The 18,794-nt window shown below is 36.8% G+C and overlaps 1 protein-coding gene across 1 annotated transcript in view; it reads right to left on the bottom strand.

Annotated features, from left to right (window-relative positions):
- The window catches only part of LOC105212314 (zwei Ig domain protein zig-8), a 218,403-nt gene that overhangs the window by 62,961 nt on the left and 136,648 nt on the right, over positions 1-18,794 (bottom strand). The window contains exon 3 of the mRNA XM_011184208.3: positions 1,178-1,404. Within this exon, the coding sequence (XP_011182510.1) occupies positions 1,178-1,404 (227 nt within the window). The remainder of the gene's footprint in view (positions 1-1,177; positions 1,405-18,794) is intronic.

The following is an 18,794-nucleotide window of genomic DNA, read 5'->3' as shown; positions in this document are numbered from 1 at the left end:
AGTTGAGTATGCATGTACCTCTTAAATTTAGTAAGCATATGCATATAAAATGATGATGTAGTGACACAAAACGATTTTTATTAAACTCGTGATATATTTAGCTGCAGAAAAAGGAAAATTTACTCAAAGACTGTGGGAATACCGATACCGGATTTGTCAAGATGTCTTTTCCTGTCTGATACGATAACATCGCTTGGCTATCGTTTAGCATATACGACAAGCCACACTGAACAAGACAAGACAAAAACGCATGTGCGCTACGTTTTTGTGTCTTATTAGTCAAAGTATGTTTTTGACTAATACGGAGAGGGTGGAGACTTAGACAGTGCAACTTCCTTAAACGATCGAGAGATATGAAGTGTAGACATCGGCATCTGACGTCAACGTAAGACAATTATTTAGCTAGGGCTTCTCTTTTTTAATCGAAGAATATATTTTATTTTTTTTTTGTCTCTGCCTTTAACCTAATATCTGCTACTCTATACAAATACATCTCTAACGGCCATTTCGTAGTTCTGGAAATAAATATAGATATATTTATCCTGTCAATCGTGGAGACTTGATTGACGTCAGTGAAAGACAAAAAGCAATTGTCACACACCTACTGCCGTAAGTGCGCATAAAACTAAATTTGCCAAGCAACCATTTAGGCTAGCATCATACTTGAACTGTCCTCTAACATGAAATATATTGGTAGTTATAAATAACTAGAGGCAGCAACTGCCACATCCCCACATACATAAGTATATATGTGTATATATAAATTTATTGCTCTTTACAGTGTAAATAAATACTCAGTCAACTAGGCACGCAACAAACGCAAATACAAAACGAATACAAGAACAAAGCATAGCTAAATATAAGAAAAGGTGAAACGAAAGACGCTGCAATAGAAAATCAAGTAAATACACTAGCTAAATAGCTGAGGCGAGGTGGCACAAGAGACAGCAAATACTGGCCAGTAAAATATAAATAATAAAAATTCAATGAAAAGGAAGAAATGAAAAGGAAAAATGTAGATAGTGTAAATCTAATGATGCGTAGTGAGGAATTTCTTTTACGCCCGCAAGGCAACGCTGTGACACGCACAGCGCTGACCCCACCCTGGTGTATGAGCAACCAAGTTATAAACCCTTCTTTCATTTCTAATTGCCTTTTTTCCAACTTCAACACTTACCCGACACGGCAAATACGCGTGCGTACCAATCTGCGCTGTTACATTTGTTGAGGCATAACCCTCCAAGTAGGGCTCTACGAATGCAGCCACTGTCGCCGCGGATGTGACACCCACTGTGACGCCGCTGCTGATGCTGCTGCTGCTGCTGCTGCTGCTACTACTGATTAAGACGGAGGGAGAAGCGTTATATTGTGGAGTCAAATCGACAACTTCGGCATGGAGGGGTACTGAAATGCGAAATGAAAAGCAAATGAAACAGTGTAAGTTAAAATGTATGTAAAAAAGTTTCAGCTGAAAAATGCCATTCAAGTAACATTAGTTGTTTGTATTCGTTGCTGTAATGACGCCTCTAACAACTTTGTGACTTTTTAATTGTGTTACTCAAAACCAAAAATTGCAAGCATCCATCAAACTGGCAGCCGCGAGGCGCTGTCAATACCATGCCTTGCCGCAAATAACACTTTGTCGTGGCAATTTTCAGCAAGCGTTAAAATATATACCCACATCCAGAGGCGGTCTACTAATACAGGCGCAAAAGCGCAATTTCAAATCTCCATAGATGCATGACTACCGACATACATACACTTAACTGTTTGTGAAAATTAATTTATGGCATCGGAAGTGAAGAAGAATGACACTTTGAAAATACTTTCCGGCTGACAAGCAGTAAAAATTGACTCAACTTCTATGAGCTCACAGCACATTCTGTGCAGGTTTTGTAATGACTTGGCAATTAGCTTTATGGTGGTTATTAAGGCAAAAAAGTCGCACAGTGAATTTTTTCCTAATTTGCATGTATTAAATTTTATTTAATAAAAAAATAAGAGTAATTTTAACTTTATATAAAATGTTTGAGATTAGAATATTCCACTTTGATTCTTCATGTATTTTTATTCTATGCACCGTTCTTTATTGATTTTATCAATCAATCTTTGACTTCAATGAATTTATGATTTTGGATTGATTATGGAAAACAAAAAAGAGTGAATGTAATGATTTGCCATAAATAAATGCATAGTTAAATAGGCAAAGTGTTTCAATAGAAGCGATTTCGCTTACAATTAGGCTTTAAAATTCTTTGTTGCTAAACTCGGCAAATCACATTTTAAAATTGATTGCTAATTGTGAATTTGGATAATCATTAGTTAAGTGAGATTAATCGAAATACATGCGGCACTGAACTACCTAGTTTAATTACATAAATTGCTAGCAATCAAAAACAGCCAAAAAAGTATGCTAATAGCCTTTTCACACAGCAGCTAACTGATCAATTAAACGGCCTTAGCTCGATTAATGCGCTGTTTTAGATCGACTTACCATACAAATTAAAAATCAAACTTTTCTACATTAATTATTGATCGAATTTTAATCGAGTTGAAAATGAAATGCAACTCTACCACAAAGAACGTATTTGTAAGTAATACTGCTCGACGGTAGTTGTCACTGCTGGAAAATAGCAATCAGCTGTTGAAACTTACCTACTTCTTTTGAAGAGGCAAAAGCAAAAATTTATAACAGCTGATCGATTATCAATAGCTGGTTACACAACTTTAATTAATCAATTAATTTAGAAGTGCGAAAAGGCTATAAGAATGACAGTGTTTCGAATGAAAATAAGGACATACGCTAAATTCGTTCACTCTTTAAATATTTACCATAGTATATTGCGCAATATTTCATTTTAATACATATTTTACTATTGAGTATTCACATGTATACTAATTATATTTATAAACAACATTAATTAGCAAAAAATTTATTAGTTGATACCATAATTAGTAGGTCACAAAAACCATATTTAATTGCACAGGCTCATATACACCACTTACAGGCCTAATATAATTCTCTAATTACTATGTTCAATAATAATAAGGTTTCATTATAAAATTATTATTGTAAGCACCGGAATATATACACATGAATTCATATGCATTTAATATTGCCATAATACAACGATTTACATTTACAATATATTGTAATTAATTTGTATGCTCAATCAATGGATATTGTGTTCGAGGCAATAGCATGTGTATTTGTAATAAATCGTATAACAAATTAGTCGTATTGTGTTTAATGGCTTTGCTCTTATAAGAAACCAAATCAAATAATTTAGTTTAAATAATTTTACATAGTATTAATTGTATACTAATACATCATATATTATTTCTTTCTAGAATTAGAAATCTACTAAAGCACTAAGCATTTTCATAAGATTGAAAAGAAATCTAAAGAAAACTCAATAATTTCAAATTTAGATATGGAACGCTATTTTTAATATAATATGATTGGATTTCCATACATTAAACTTCCAGTGAAATATTGCCAATAAGCACTGAGATAGCATACAAAATTGTCCATTTAGTATTTTATTGAACTCTGAAAACATATTGCATATACATATGTATCTATATATGTATGTAAGCATGTAAACAACATGTTTTTTAATTTTGAAATTCCACTTAACCAGCTTAAAAAGTATATGAGGAAGAAATAGCAATTTTGCACGGTCCTCAATAAGTCAAATAAATTATGCATTTCATTTATGCTTTTACAACAACAAAAAATGAGAGTGTACATATGTACATACATATGCATAAGCGAGGCGAACGCAAAGCGAAATGCGGCCAAGAGACGCGCACACAAAAAAGTCCAATTAAAACGTTGAGTGTAGCGTAAAGTCATTTGAATTTGCAACGTTACAAACGGCATTTTAATTGGACGCAGTGTATGCGACACTTTTTACCAAATATTTGCTGAAATGTGTGCGTGAGTATGTGTGCGTACAAGAATAACAAATCGTTTAATATAAGTATAAGAGAAGCGAGTTGTTTCATATTGATTATTGCTCTTGTATACGTACGGTTGTTGATGGGTTCTTTTTTATAAAATAATACTTCAACAGGGTTGCCATTTAGGGGTGCAAATGATAATATAGCCAAAATGAACTTTTTCAAAGATTTTTGGAACATAACAAAAAACTAATTTCTCATATTTCCTGTAAAGTTTTTCTATAGTCTCCAATTTCCAACTTTTTTTTATATCCAAAGTAAACTGAAACTAAGTCAAACTCTGTATAACGAAAAGCACTAAGCTTTCAGCTGTACCCTTTTAGTGATCACAAGCGTTTGAACGCCTAAAAAGCGGCAATATTCATTGGTCAATACCAATCATCAGACACGTACACAAACAAAGCAAAATACATAGGCAACCTCCTCACTCGTCCGACCAGTCCGCAACGATGAGACAGCAGCAAAAATGCTGAAAGTTCAGAAAAAGCACAGCATTTTTTTCAGTAAGGCAAGCTAACAGCACTGCACGAGTGAGAGCCATTGTCTGGCGGCAGAAATGCGTTTAATGACCATTCGAAAAGATGGCTGCTGCTGACAGTTAACGCACACTGCCATGCACAAGCACGCACACACGTACACTGCTCAAGCATACAAAAATCAGGCAAAAATAAAAATAAAAAAGATTTTCACCATAAAAATCATGATTGAACAAAAACCATAAATACAATGAATACGCTGATGCAGTCACAATGGCGTCGTACATGTTTTTAACCAACCATTTATTGTCGAAATTAATCAATTTCAATGTCGGAATTATAATTACTGTGGCATTGTCGGCGCACCGATGATTCGGTACATTTGACCAGTTTCATTCTTTGCCATTAAATATGGCTCAATAATTTATATTTCACAAGTGTGAGGAGGGCAAAAAATCATGCATGACAATAAAGTGCTGACGCTCATTCTGGGTCATATTGAGTCAATAGTTATAGAAAGGTTTTTATGACTGTTGTTTTTTTTAGCCTCTTCTTCGCGTAATTAGTTCAATGCAAAGTGAAGTTATAATGTATATAAAGCTTCAAAATATTTACATTTATTTAATTTTAAAGCTTTATGGAGCTTTTTGGACGTTTTAAGGGCTCTAACAAATTCAACATTTAATTTCATATGTTTTTCTTTTTATTCTTCCAGCTTTTTTGACCACCTTTCGCCATATTATAGTACACATTCATATTCGTTTACAGATAAATATATCTGCGTGCGTGCGTGCGTATGATTTATTTATGAGCATAAATACATATTAATGTGGAAAATTTGAATTTATATTGAATATGTCAAGGTAAGCCGCATTGAGTTGCGAATTAATTAAATTTTATGCTGCACCTTCGGCCAATGATGTCAAAGCATTTATAGCCGAGTCAGAGTTGTTGGCAGTTGATTTCATATTGGTGAAATACATAAATAAATTTCAAGCAGGAAGCAAGGTTTTCCATATAGAATATTGAAATGAATGCAGGTTTAGATGGAACTACTCCAGGACTAGTCGAAAATTATCAAAGCTTTAAAGTCGAGAATGAATATTTTATTTTAATCGGATACCTAAATATATATTAACTAACTGCAGTACTGGTATTTTTTCGTAAAGAAATATAAAAAACGCATAGAGGTATTTCTCAAGTTCAGAAAAGTTAAAGCTTTCCTTTGGAATATCAGATGAGAGCTTTTCAGTTACAGTCATATTACAGTATTTATGTCAAAAATACTATTCAATGAAACATTTTGCGACTTCAGCAAGTTAAAAGTTTTCCACTAAAGCTTAAATTGGGACTTTAAAAATGAAAGCTTTCTGCTTTTAAAAGCTCTTCTTTTCAAATATTTGTAAGTTGTTAGTTATGACGTATTGATCAAAACTTGATATCAACTAAATCTAAAAATATAAAAAAGCGCACTAAAAAGCTATTCAAAACAAAAATGTGCAGACAAGAGCTCTTGGTATTCGACTAAGCAACTAACCGAATTAACCGGATCGGGCATTATTCGAATAATAATATGCGGTCTGCAGTATCCGGATAGTCGTAAGTTGTCGACTATTCGATTAACCGCTCATTTTCGACTATTAGGTTAACCGTTCGTTGTCGACTATTCGAATAGTGAAAGTTCATAAAATTTATATTTTTATTGAAAAAAGTGACACTCACGAAAAATGCTCACAATTGACATTTTCACATATAAAAACAAACAAAAATCAAAGGCTACTCGGATTTCAAACAATTTACATTTATTCAAAAACTTGCAGCAGAGCAACAATTCGAATAGTCACAGCAGAACAACTATTCGAATAATCGTAGTAGAATGAGAATTCGATTAGTCGCAATGATACGGGTTATTCGAATAATTTTAAGAGCCCTAGTGTAGACCCTCGATTGTAGAGGATTACACATGCTCAGTCAAGTGTCTAACGAATGTCTGAGCTCCAAATTATTATTATTAAAACACCAATTTTCACTGTTGGGTATACTCTTAATCTGTCATGCATAATACATACATAAATTAGACCATACTACCTCACATAGTCGCAAAGCTACGCACCTGTGAGTCGGCACGTTGACTTCTTACGCCCCATCAGTTGCGCTAAGTGCACCTCCTGTTGAGCCTATTTGTCAATTTTTAATGAACTTAGCCGAATTGCTCAAAAGCACACGCATTATAATCCATATATACTCGTACATATATATTTGTGCTTTTAAGGCAGTGAAGGCATGAAGGCAAGGTAACATATAAAATGTGTGTGTACATATGTCATAGCAGAATTTGTAAAGCATTTGTGCGTTTTAAATTCATAACATTTTGTATTTATTTTTCTTTTTTCTGCTTATGCTTCTGAGAATTCGTCAGAGGGCTATATAAATGCCGAAAAATTCTTGGCGAAATATATCAGACTGTAAACACTGCAGACAAATATGTATGTTGTATCCAACAGATATATATTATGTAAGTGGAAAAGTGGAGATTACGTAGTCGCTGTCACAGCTGCAGTTAAGGTTAAACACATAAATAAAAAGTTGAACAAAGATGGCATCACTTTGTGCGCATAAAAATGAGCTGGTGGCAGTTAAAAAACAAATTTCAACAGACAGTGTGTTAAATATATGTAAGTACATAATATGGGGAGTGTGTATATGTAAATGTACATACAAGTACATAAATGTGATCTATGCGGGATCAGAATTTTTATACTCTTGCAACAAAGTTGCTAAAGAGAGTATTACAGTTTTGTTCACATAACGGTTGTTTGTAACACCCAAAACTGAACGAGTTAGATATAGGGTTATAGTTATATATCAAAGTGATCAGGGTGAAGAGTAGAGTTCAAATCCGAATGTCTGTCTGTCCGTCCGTCCGTCTGTGCAAGCTGTAACTTGAGTAAAAATTAAGATATCTTGATGAAACTTGACACACTTATTTCTTGGCACCATAGGAAGGTTGCTTTCGAAAATGAGTAAAATCGGACCTCTGCCACGCCCACAAAATGGCGAAAACCGAAAACACATAAAGTGCCATAACTAAGTCATAAATAAAGCTATGTAAATAAAATTTGGTATGAAGGATCACACTATGAAGGGGCATATTTGGATGTAATTTTTTTGGGGAAGTGCCCCCAAATGGGTTTTTTGTACATATCTCGCAAACCAATAGAGCTATATAAACCAAACTTTCTGCAGTCGTTGTTTTTAGCCACTTCTTAATAGAGTTCAAAAATTAAAGAAATCAGATAATAACCACGCCCACCTCCCATAGGTTAGGTTGAAAATTACTAAAGGTGGGTTAACTCACTAAAGAACAACGTCAGAAACATTAAATTTCACATAAGAAATGGTAGATGGAAGCTGCACTCAGATTTTTTTACAAAATGGAAAATGGGCGTGGCATCGCCCACTTATGGGTCAAAAACCATATCTCAGGAACTACTCGACCGATTTCAATGAAACTTGGTTTGTAATAGTTTCCTTACATCCCAATGATATGTTGTGAAAATACGCCAAATCGCTTGACAACCACGCCTATTTCCTATATACCAGAACTTTGAAGACGATCTGAATCGTTTACAATATATAAAGTAAGCCCGAATATTATTATTCGAATAATGCCCTATTCGGTAAATTCGGTTAGTCGAATACCAAGAGCTCTAGTTTACACGTACTGGTTTTTACATCAAAATCTGCAGTTATAACATATATGTTTCCAGACTGTTGCATGTTCTGAGAGGCTTTTCCGTAGTATGAATAAGACTTGTCGTACTCTGTTAGAGAATGAAATAATATTATAAATGACTCTTAAAGACTTTTAAATCATGGTATGAAACTATGCACCAGGCGGAAATGTGATTTTGCTCTCAGAATTATAGGATGATAATGCTAGGTAACTCCTATTGAACTTCTATAAGTCGAAGATCTCCATAACTCAAACTTTTGAATTGACAAAGCGTTTAGAAATCAAATTTCATACAAATCTGCTTCCATAACTCAAACTTCTATAATTCGAACTCTTCGATTGGCAATAGAAGTAAAATTTCATACAAATTTCCTTCCACGAATCAAACTTTTCGACCAGGGCTTCATAAAAAATTTAAAATTTTACCATCGATGCACAATTTTAAAGGAGTACCTATATTCGTATGGAGGCGAACAAAAAATATGACATTACACTGATAGATTTCATAAATCGTGTAACAAAGGCATGAAATACAGATGTCAATAGCCAAACAATTGCAAAATACAACAAGCAAAATTACAGAATACATATTTTAATGTATTTAATTATAACTTTTTGCAAAGTAAATAAGTAAAACTGTGGGTAAATCTATATTTAACAGCTTTTGAAAAAATTATGTTTTAATGAAAATTTCTATAACTCGAAGTTTTTTTGTGCATTATGGTGATTCGAGTTAGAGAAGTTCCACTGTATATTTAATTGGAAAGGAGCGCAAAAAGCTTTTTAGTGACTATCTACAGCGTCTATATCTCTTTAATATTGAGAAAAAAAGCTAAAAATTTCCATATATTAAAATTATTAAATACTAATATTAATAATTTTTCAAATACGTTCTCCGTTTTAAAAATCTTTAGACCCACCCTAGTGGGAATATACATGGTATATAAAGCAATTCAAGAATAAATTTCCCCAGATAGCTACCGCACTCAATTTGAATTAAAAAATATGCCAACTAATTAAACTAATAATAAATTTCCGCGCGGGCAATCAACGTCAAAGCAAACTGAATTTCACTAATAATGAAATTGCCGCAGGTCACAATGTGGAGATTTCAAAGCAATCGCTAATTGCTTTTGATTAGCATGAATGGCTACATATACCAGCGTTTATATATATATTTATATATATTTGTATATCCGTATATATAATATTATATTTACTTTAAGTAACTACAAATGCATGGATGTATGTGGGCACAATTCGTCTGAAATTCTTATGCGACAAACAGTTTCAGTTCTGCTCTCAGCGACAAAGCACAAACGTTAACTGTATTTTGTTGAAAGCGTATAGCGGAAAGTGTAAGGCGAAAAGGTGAAATAAGGTTAAGTGAAAATTGCAAATTTGCCAAAAGGCCAAAATGGCAAGGGAAAGCTCGAGGCCGTAAAGCTTTGCAAATGAAGCGTGCGCAAAGGCAAAACAACTACGCAAAAAGCGAGTCATAGCAAAAACAAAACAGAGTTACAAATATCAGAATAAAGTGTAAAAAAAATCCCAACGCCATCACTGATAAATCAGCGTTAACAACATGCCAGCTACAAACGGCTGCCGCCTGCTGACATCCGTTCGGCTGGCAAGTTGATGCCGCCCATACAACATTGTTTACCCAACAGTTTCGCACAGGAAATTTGCATATCATCAGGCGTGTTACCAAACACCATTAGCCATGTTGCCGCAATCAGCCGACGTACGCGCGTTCACAACAAACACCCACACACACACATACATGCACACCCATTGACTATGTATGAAGTATAGAGTGTCGGTGTGTGGGTGGGCCGACAAACAGCGTGTTTGGGCAATCAATAGCGCATCAATAGAAAGACAAAGCGCCGCTGCTGAAGTGCAACCTTCACATTTGTGGAGGCTTGTATGGCGCTAGAGAGTGTGTGAGTTGTGTATGTGTTGGGTGTATTGTTATATTTACGTCACATCACAACCAATCTCATTCTAATATGATCAAAAAGCAAAAATAAATAAAATGAAAGATAGCAACGTCAGTTAGTGTCGACTGAGGCAGGCGCGGCTATATTTTTCGTAGCTTTCAGACTAAAATGGGCACTCACATACACATGCATACACTCAAATTGATATGTATATATGAGTGAACAGTGGCTTGACTAAGATATTGCTTTGGGTGACTAAACGTAAAAGCTTTTAAAGAAAAATATATTCAATTGTGTGATAGCTGTATGAGAATGATGAAAACTTTATAAAAAGTAGTAAATATATATTTTTTTTTTATTACAATTATTCGGACTAGTAATAACAGTATTCTAAAAAAAATTTGATTTTACGAAACTTTACATCTCCAACAACCCCTCACGGCGACATATTTTGTATTTGAATTGAATTTGCATCTATATACATACGCACACACGCCATTTTGCCAATTCACTATGTCGATTCCCTGTAAGCCCACAGGGTCGCAACACAAATCACATCGAATCAATTTTGATACAAATTTATAACATAACAGGCTACAACACACATACACACGCTCAACACTGCAACCCCAACAAAATAACGCCGAAAGAATGCGAAACGGAAATCAATAAAATCAAGAATAGTATAAAAAGCTGATACAAGTATTTATAAGTCTTCAAACAAGCAAGCAGCGGCAGTGGCAGGAAAAGCACCAAAGTTTATTGTTCGGGAATTGATTGCGTCAAAAATCATGTCTGCCACCTACACCTCCCCCCCTTGTGCGTTGCACAAAAACATCCGCTTATGTTTTGTTTCGTCAATTTTTGCTTTTAAACTTACAATGTACGCTGATTTGCCATTATTATTTTCGTGTACGATGCTACTTTCCCTTTGTCGCTTTATGTTTGCCATCAAGTTTTACAAGAAAGTAAAATGTCTGACAAATCACTTTGATTCATTTTATGTTCGTGTGCTTTTGTGTGTGTAGTCACAATTGTGGAGAAGTTAAATAGAAATGCTTGTTATAAGGAAGGCAGGCCTTGTTGTTGTTGTTTAAGGCTTTAGAGAATTAGAAGGACAGGATTTGTAAGAAATATGATATCCTCAATTACACTTGAATTAAAAGAAATGCTTTATTGAGTTACATGTTTCTTTCTAAAAATATATATTAAGTCGCCAGCACTAATGTTCTTCTCTTAATTTTTTTTTATACTTTTGCACCAATGTTGCCAAGAGAGTACCATAGTTTCGTTCACATAACGGTTCTTTGTGTCACTAAGAAATAAAAGAGTTAGATATGGGGTTATTTATGTTTAAATGGTTAGGATGACGAGTGGAGTTGAAATCCGGATGTCTGTCTGTCCGTCCGTGCAACGGATAACTTGAGTAAAAATTGAGATATCTTAACGAAACTTGGAACACATATTCCTTGGTACCATGAAAAGGTTGATATTGCAAATGGTTGAAAACGGACCACTGTCAAGCCCATAATATGGCGAAAACAGAAAACATATCAAGTGCCATAACTAAGCTATAAATAAAGCTATGAAAGTAAAATTTTGTACAAATAATCACACTAGGGTGGGGTAGATGTAGTTTTTCAGGAAAGTGAGCGTGGTTCTTCATTCATTTCCTTTAGCTACTTCCTTATACAGTCCAAAAATGGAGGAAATCGGTTTATAACCATGTCCACCTCCCATACAAAGGTTATGTTGAAAACTACTAAAAATGCTTTAATTCGGTAAGGAAAAACACCAAAAACCGTAAATTCCATTATAAAGATAGCACAGAAGGGCTACACTCAAATTGGTACACAAAATTGCTAAAAGAGTATTATAGTTTTGTTTATATAACGGTTGTTTGTAATACCTAAAACTACAAGAGTTAGATATATAATCATATACGGGTGATTCTACGACAAGAGCTTTCAATTGTAGAGAGAAAACGGCCAAAGAAAAACTTTGGATTTTTTTCATGAAACCTCTATATTATGATTTTTGTCTCTTTTATTTATCTTCTCACGCAAGGGAAAGTCACTTAATACATATTTTATTACTTTTTTCGACGACCAGGGTAGAATCTATTTGAACGCGCTGGTTATCTCTCCTTTTTACTGTTTGGCGCGAATTGGAAATACCAATAGAAACCACGTCACTTTTAAGCTGGGTTTTCCTACGGAATGGAGGGCTTACTGTTCCTCTGCTTCCACCAGCGGTTATCGTTCCATCATCTGCGGTATTCGCCGTTGTCAATGTTCAAAGGACCATAAATCTTCCACAAAACCTTTTTCTCGAAAACTCCTACTGCCGTCTCATCAGATGTTGACATCGTCCATGCTTCTGCACCATAAAGCAGAACGGGGATGATAGGGACTTGTAGAGTTTGGTTTTGGTTCATAGAGAGGACTTTAACATTTAAATGTCCATGCTGATGGCTGGAGGTGGGGAAGGGATTATGTTCAGAAGTTCACGCAAGAAAGTATCAAGACTCAAGCAGCTCACGACTTCCGGTCCGGGTGTCATGATGAATAGTATCTCCCCTGGTCTCCAACTCTCTCCCCTGGCAATTATTTTTTTTCATGAAAAATTTAATTGTTTTAATTGATTGAATTATTTTTTGGGTTAATTACTTATTTCACTTTAATTATCACAGTATTAGTAACTTAGGACAATAAAGGCAAATAAATTAAATTAATAGTATACGTTAAATGAATTGCCCGGGGAGAGATAAAATCAGTTTTCGAATCCAGTACACCGCACGATCGGGGCGCAATAACTAAAAAACTACAGCGCTCAAACGGATTTCGCGATTAGTATTGTTAACTTCTGGCTGAAATGAGCCCATGAGCACTTTAGTCAATGCGATCGTCTTTGAATTTATGTCGTAAAGCGGAACAAAATTTGGCAGGGTAGATACATAAAAAAAATCGGGACAAAGGTTAATTTTAAAAATTATATGAAATAAACAAAATAATTTTGTTTTTTATATAACGATACTTAATTTTAATTATTTTACTTCCGATTGAACTTAGTTTAGGTTTAGCATCTCATACAAAAATATAGGTATTGTCCGAAAGTTAAATAAAAAGTAGTAATGGGACAAGCCAGGGGAGATACTTTTTTAGACTTTGTAAGGAATTTCAGAAAAAAATGCGTTAATTATGCAGTAAATTGTAATATTATTTAATACACTACATTAATATGATGAGATTTATTTAAAAAATAGCAACATAAAGGACAAAAATAATACTTTAAGCTGATTGCCGCACAAGTTACCTCTTATCGTAGAATCACCCATAAAAGTAACATTTGGAATAAAGGATCGCACTCGAAGGGGGTATATTTGGATGTAATTTTTTGTGTCGCCCACTTATGTGTCAAAAACCATATCTCAGGAACTACTCGACTGATTTCAATGAGAATTTTCATTTTTTTAGCAAAACCCTGACTTGAAACCCAGATGACACGTGTGAAAAATGGGTGAAATCGGCTCAGAACAGCGACAACTTACCATATAACTTAATTTTGACCTTCACTTTATAATATATACATACATAACGAACCAATGAAGATAGTGTAATAAAACTTTACACAAATACTGTATATGATCTGTGGCTTCACTTGTGAAAAAATTGTTTAAATCGGACTATAACTTTTCGATGCTCGGATATCGAATATGAAGAATTCAGTGCCTTATGGTAATTTTTCACCGACAATGTCGCAAATCTTTCAGATATTTCATTTTAATTCAGAGGTACTCTTTTCTTTCTAATAGTGTGTCTCTGTACCAAAAAATTGTTAAAATCGGGTCATAATTTCCCGTATCTCACATATACCTAATTATAGGTGTTTCAAAAATACGGTGGTCTTAATTAAATTAAGTGAACGTATAGTCTTAGATATAGTGTTCTTGTGAAATTGTGTGAAATCGGTTCAGAAATTACCTCTCTTCATATACTAAATACGAGGATTTTCATTATTCTATTGGACTTTATGCCTAGTATATGAGTCAAATTGTGCGTTTGAATTAAAAACAAGTAAGGAAAGGCTAAGTTCGGGTGTTACCGAACATTTTATACTCTCACAATTTATTGAAGAAATTTTATTAAGATAACGCACAAATTTACCCATAAATTCGGCATAAAGTTTAATATATATATATATATTTGGCGTAGGAACCGCTTTAAGCGATTATAGCCGAATCCACCAGAGCGCGCCACTCATTCCTCCTTTTTGCTTTTTGGCGCCAACTGGAAACACCAAGTGAAGCCAGGTCACTTTGCACTTGGTCTTTCCACCGGAGTGGAGGTCGTCCTCTTCCGCGGCTTCCTCCAGCGGGTACTGCATCGAATACTTTCAGAGCTGGAGTGTTTTCTTCCATCCGTACAACATGACCTAGCCAGCGTAGCCGCTGTCTTTTTATTCGCTGAACTATGTCAATGTCGTCGTATAAATCGTACAGCTCATCGTTCCATCGTCTGCGGTATTCGCAGTTGCCAATGTTTAGAGGACCATAAATCTTGCGCAAAACCTTTCTCTCGAAAACCCCAAGAGTCGTCTCATTGGATGTTGTCATCGTCCACGCTTCAGCGCCATACATCAGGACGGGAATAATGAGCGACTTATAGAGTTTGATTTTGGTTCGTCGAGAGAGGACTTTACTTTTCAATTGCCTACTCAGTCCAAAGTAGCACCTGTTGGCAAGAGTGATTCTGCGTTGGATTTCAAGGCTGACATTGTTGGTGTTGTAAATGCTGGTTCCCAGATAAACGAAATTATCTACAACTTCAAAGTTATGACTGTCAACAGTGACGTGGGAGCCAAGACGCGAGTGCGCCGACTGTTTGTTTGATGACAGGAGATATTTCGTCTTGTCCTCATTCACCACCAGACCCTTACGCTTCGCTTCTTTATCTAGTCTGGAAAACGCAGAACAAACGGCGCGGTTGTTGCTTCCGATGATATCAATATCATCGGCATACGCCAGGAGCTGTACACTCTTGTAGAAGATTGTACCCTCTCTATTTAGTTCTGCAGCTCGTATTATTTTTTCCAGCAATAGATTGAAGAAGTCGCACGATAGTGAGTCACCCTGTCTGAAGCCTCGTTTGGTATCGAACGGCTCGGAGAGGTCCTTCCCGATCCTGACGGAGCTTTTGGTGTTGCTCAACGTCAGCTTACATAGCCGTATTAGTTTTGCACGGATACCAAATTCAGACATCGCGGCATAAAGGCAGCTCCTTTTCGTGCTATCGAAGGCAGCTTTAAAATCGATAAAAAGATGGTGAGTATCGATTCTTCTCTCTCGGGTCTTTTCCAAGATTTGGCGCATGGTGAATATCTGGTCCATTGTGGATTTTCCAGGTCTAAAGCCACACTGATAAGGTCCAATCAGTTCGTTGACAGTGGGCTTTAGTCTTTCACACAATACGCTCGACAAAACCTTATATGCGATATTGAGGAGACTTATACCACGGTAGTTGGCGCATATTGTGGGGTCTCCCTTCTTATGGATTGGGAAGAGCACACTAAGATTCCAATCGTCAGGCATGCTTTCTTCCGACCATATTCTACAAAGAAGCTGATGCATGCACCTTATCAGTTCTTCGCCGCCGTATTTGAATAGCTCGGCCGGTAATCCATCGGCCCCCGCCGCTTTGTTGTTCTTCAAGCGGGTAATTGCTATTCGAATTTCTTCATGGTCGGGTAATGGAACATCTATTCCATCGTCATCGATTGGGGAATCGGGTTCGCCATCTCCTGGTGTTGTACTTTCACTGCCATTGAGCAGGTCGGAGAAGTGTTCCCTCCATAATCCCAGTGTGCTCTGGACATCCGTTACCAGATTACCTTCTCGGTCCCTACATGATAATGCTCCGGTCATGAAACCCTCTGTTAATCGCCTCATCTTTTCATAAAATTTTCGAGCATTACCCATGTCGGCCAGCTTTTCAAGCTTTTCATACTCACGCATTTCGGCCTCTTTCTTTTTACGTCTGCAAATGCGTCTCGCTTCCCTCTTCAGTTCTCGATATCTATCCCACCCCGAACGTGTTGTGGTCGATCGCAACGTTGCGAGGTAGGCAGTCTGTTTTCTCTCCACTGCGGAACGACAATTCTCATCGTACCAACGGGTTTTTTGGCGTTGCCGGAGACCAATTGTTTCGGCTGCAGCGGTATGCAATGAGTTTGAGATGCCGTTCCACAGCTCCCTTATATCGAGATGCTGATGAGTGCTCTCAGAGAGCAGGAGTGCAAGTCGAGTAGAAAATCGTTCGGCTGTCGGTCGTGATTGCAGCTTTTCGACGTCGAACCTTCCTTGTGTTTGTTGACGGGCGTTCTTTGCTGCACGGAGGCGAGTGCGTATCTTTGCTGCTACTAGATAATGGTCCGAGTCAATGTTTGGTCCTCGGAGCGTACGCACGTCTAAAACACTGGAGACATGTCTTCCGTCTATCACAACGTGATCGATTTGGTTGCGCATGTTTCGATCAGGGGACAGCCACGTTGCTTGATGAATTTTTTTATGCTGGAATCTGGTACTACAGACAACCATATTTCGGGCCCCAGCGAAGTCGATCAGCCTCAGGCCGTTTGGCGATGTTTCGTCCTGGAGGCTGAATTTTCCGACTGTTGTGCCAAAGACACCTTCTTTACCCACCCTGGCGTTAAAATCGCCAAGCACGATTTTGACATCGTGGCGGGGGCAGCGCTCATAGGTGCGTTCTAGGCGCTCATAGAAAGCGTCTTTGGTCACATCGTCCTTCTCTTCCGTTGGGGCGTGGGCGCAAATCAGCGATATGTTGAAGAACCTCCCTTTTATGCGGATTGTGGCTAGACGTTCATCCACCGGGGTGAATGCCAGGACTCGGCGACGGAGTCTCTCTCCCACCACAAATCCAACACCAAATTTGCGCTCCTTTATATGGCCGCTGTAGTAGATGTCACAAGGACCCACCTTCTTCCGTCCTTGTCCCGTCCATCGCACTTCTTGGACGGCGGTGATGTCAGCCTTTAGTTGTATGAGGACATCAACCAGCTGGGCAGAGGCACCTTCCCAATTAAGGGTCCGGACATTCCAGGTGCATGCCCTCAAATCATGATCCTTAGTACGTTTGCAGGGGTCGTCATCAAAAGGGGGGTTTCTCATCCGAGGCTCGGTGTTTGTTTTCATTGGGGAGATTTTTTTATGTGGTGGGTCCCAAGCCCTACGCACAACCGCACAAGCGGGCTTCGCCTTCTCACTTTAGCTCGCCTCCAAACGGATGTCTGTTAGCTACCCAGGGGATACTTGGTCTAAAACCGGAAGTCGTGAGCTGCTTGAGTCATATGCAAAAGAATCGTTCGTGGCCACTCCCAAGTGAATGGCAATCAGAAACTTTCCTCACTTGCGTGAACTTCTACATATTTAATAGAATAACGAAAGTCATATATAGATGTAAGGGCTGAGATAATTCCTAAACTGAAACAATTTCACCAGCAAGGTACACTATATCCAATACTATACGCTCACTAAATTTTGCTAAGATATCTCACACATTAAACAATACATATATGCGTAATAAAGCCCAACGAATTTTTGAAAAACCTATAATTAGGTATATGGGAGCTAGCGGATGATATTTTTGAAAACCCTATAATTATGTATATGAGAGCTAAGAGATGTTGTGACCCGATTTTAATAATTTTTGGAACAGAGACACACTATTGGAAGAAAACAATTTCCTCTGAATTACATTAAATTAGCTAAGAGATTTACCCATATTTTCGGATAAAATTTAACCTTAGGCGCTGAGTTCAACATGTTCGATATCTGGGGCCTTGAAAAGTTATAGTCCGTTTTCGAAAATTTTTTCACAAGTGATGCCACAGATCATATACAGTATTTGTGTAAAGTTTTATTATAAAGTGAACGAATCAAAAGAATTCAAAATTGAGTTATATGGGAAGTTGTCGTGGTTGGGAACCGATTTCGTCCATTTTTCACACGTGTCATCAGCGTGTCAATAAAATATTATATACCGATTTTCATTGAAATCTGTCGAGTAGTTCCTGAGATATGGTTTTTGACCCATAAGTGGGCGATGCCACCCCCATTTTCCATTTTGTAAAAAGATCTGAGTGCAGCTTCCTTCTGCTATCATTTGTGTGAAATTTTGTGTTTCTGACGTTTCTCGTTAGTGAGTTAACGCACTTTTTTTCATTTTCAACCTAACCTTTGTATGGGAGGTGTTCGTGGTTATTATCCGATTTCTTTTTTCTTTCTTTCATTTTTGGACTGTATCAGGAAACGGCTAAAGAAACGACTGCAGAAAGGTTAGTTTATATAGCTTTATTGGTTTGCAAGATATATAAAAACACATATTTGGGGGCGGGGTCAGTCCCACTTTTCCAAAAAAATTACATTCAAATGTTCCCCTCCCTAATGCGATCCTATGTTCAAAATTTTATTTTCATAACTTTATTTATGGCTTAGTTATAGCTCTTTATGTGTTTTTGGTTATCGCCATTTTGTGGGCGTGGCAGAGGTCCGATTCCGCCCATCTTCGAACTTAACCTTCTTATGGAATGACACGTGTTCCAAGTTTCATTAAGATATCTCAATTTTTACTCAAGTTACAGCTTGCACGGACG

This window comes from Zeugodacus cucurbitae, chromosome 2, assembly GCF_028554725.1.
Source record: "Zeugodacus cucurbitae isolate PBARC_wt_2022May chromosome 2, idZeuCucr1.2, whole genome shotgun sequence".
NCBI classification, from domain to species: Eukaryota; Metazoa; Arthropoda; class Insecta; order Diptera; family Tephritidae; genus Zeugodacus; species Zeugodacus cucurbitae.
Note: the sequence above shows the minus strand (reverse complement) of the source record. Positions and strands in the feature narration are given on the sequence as shown.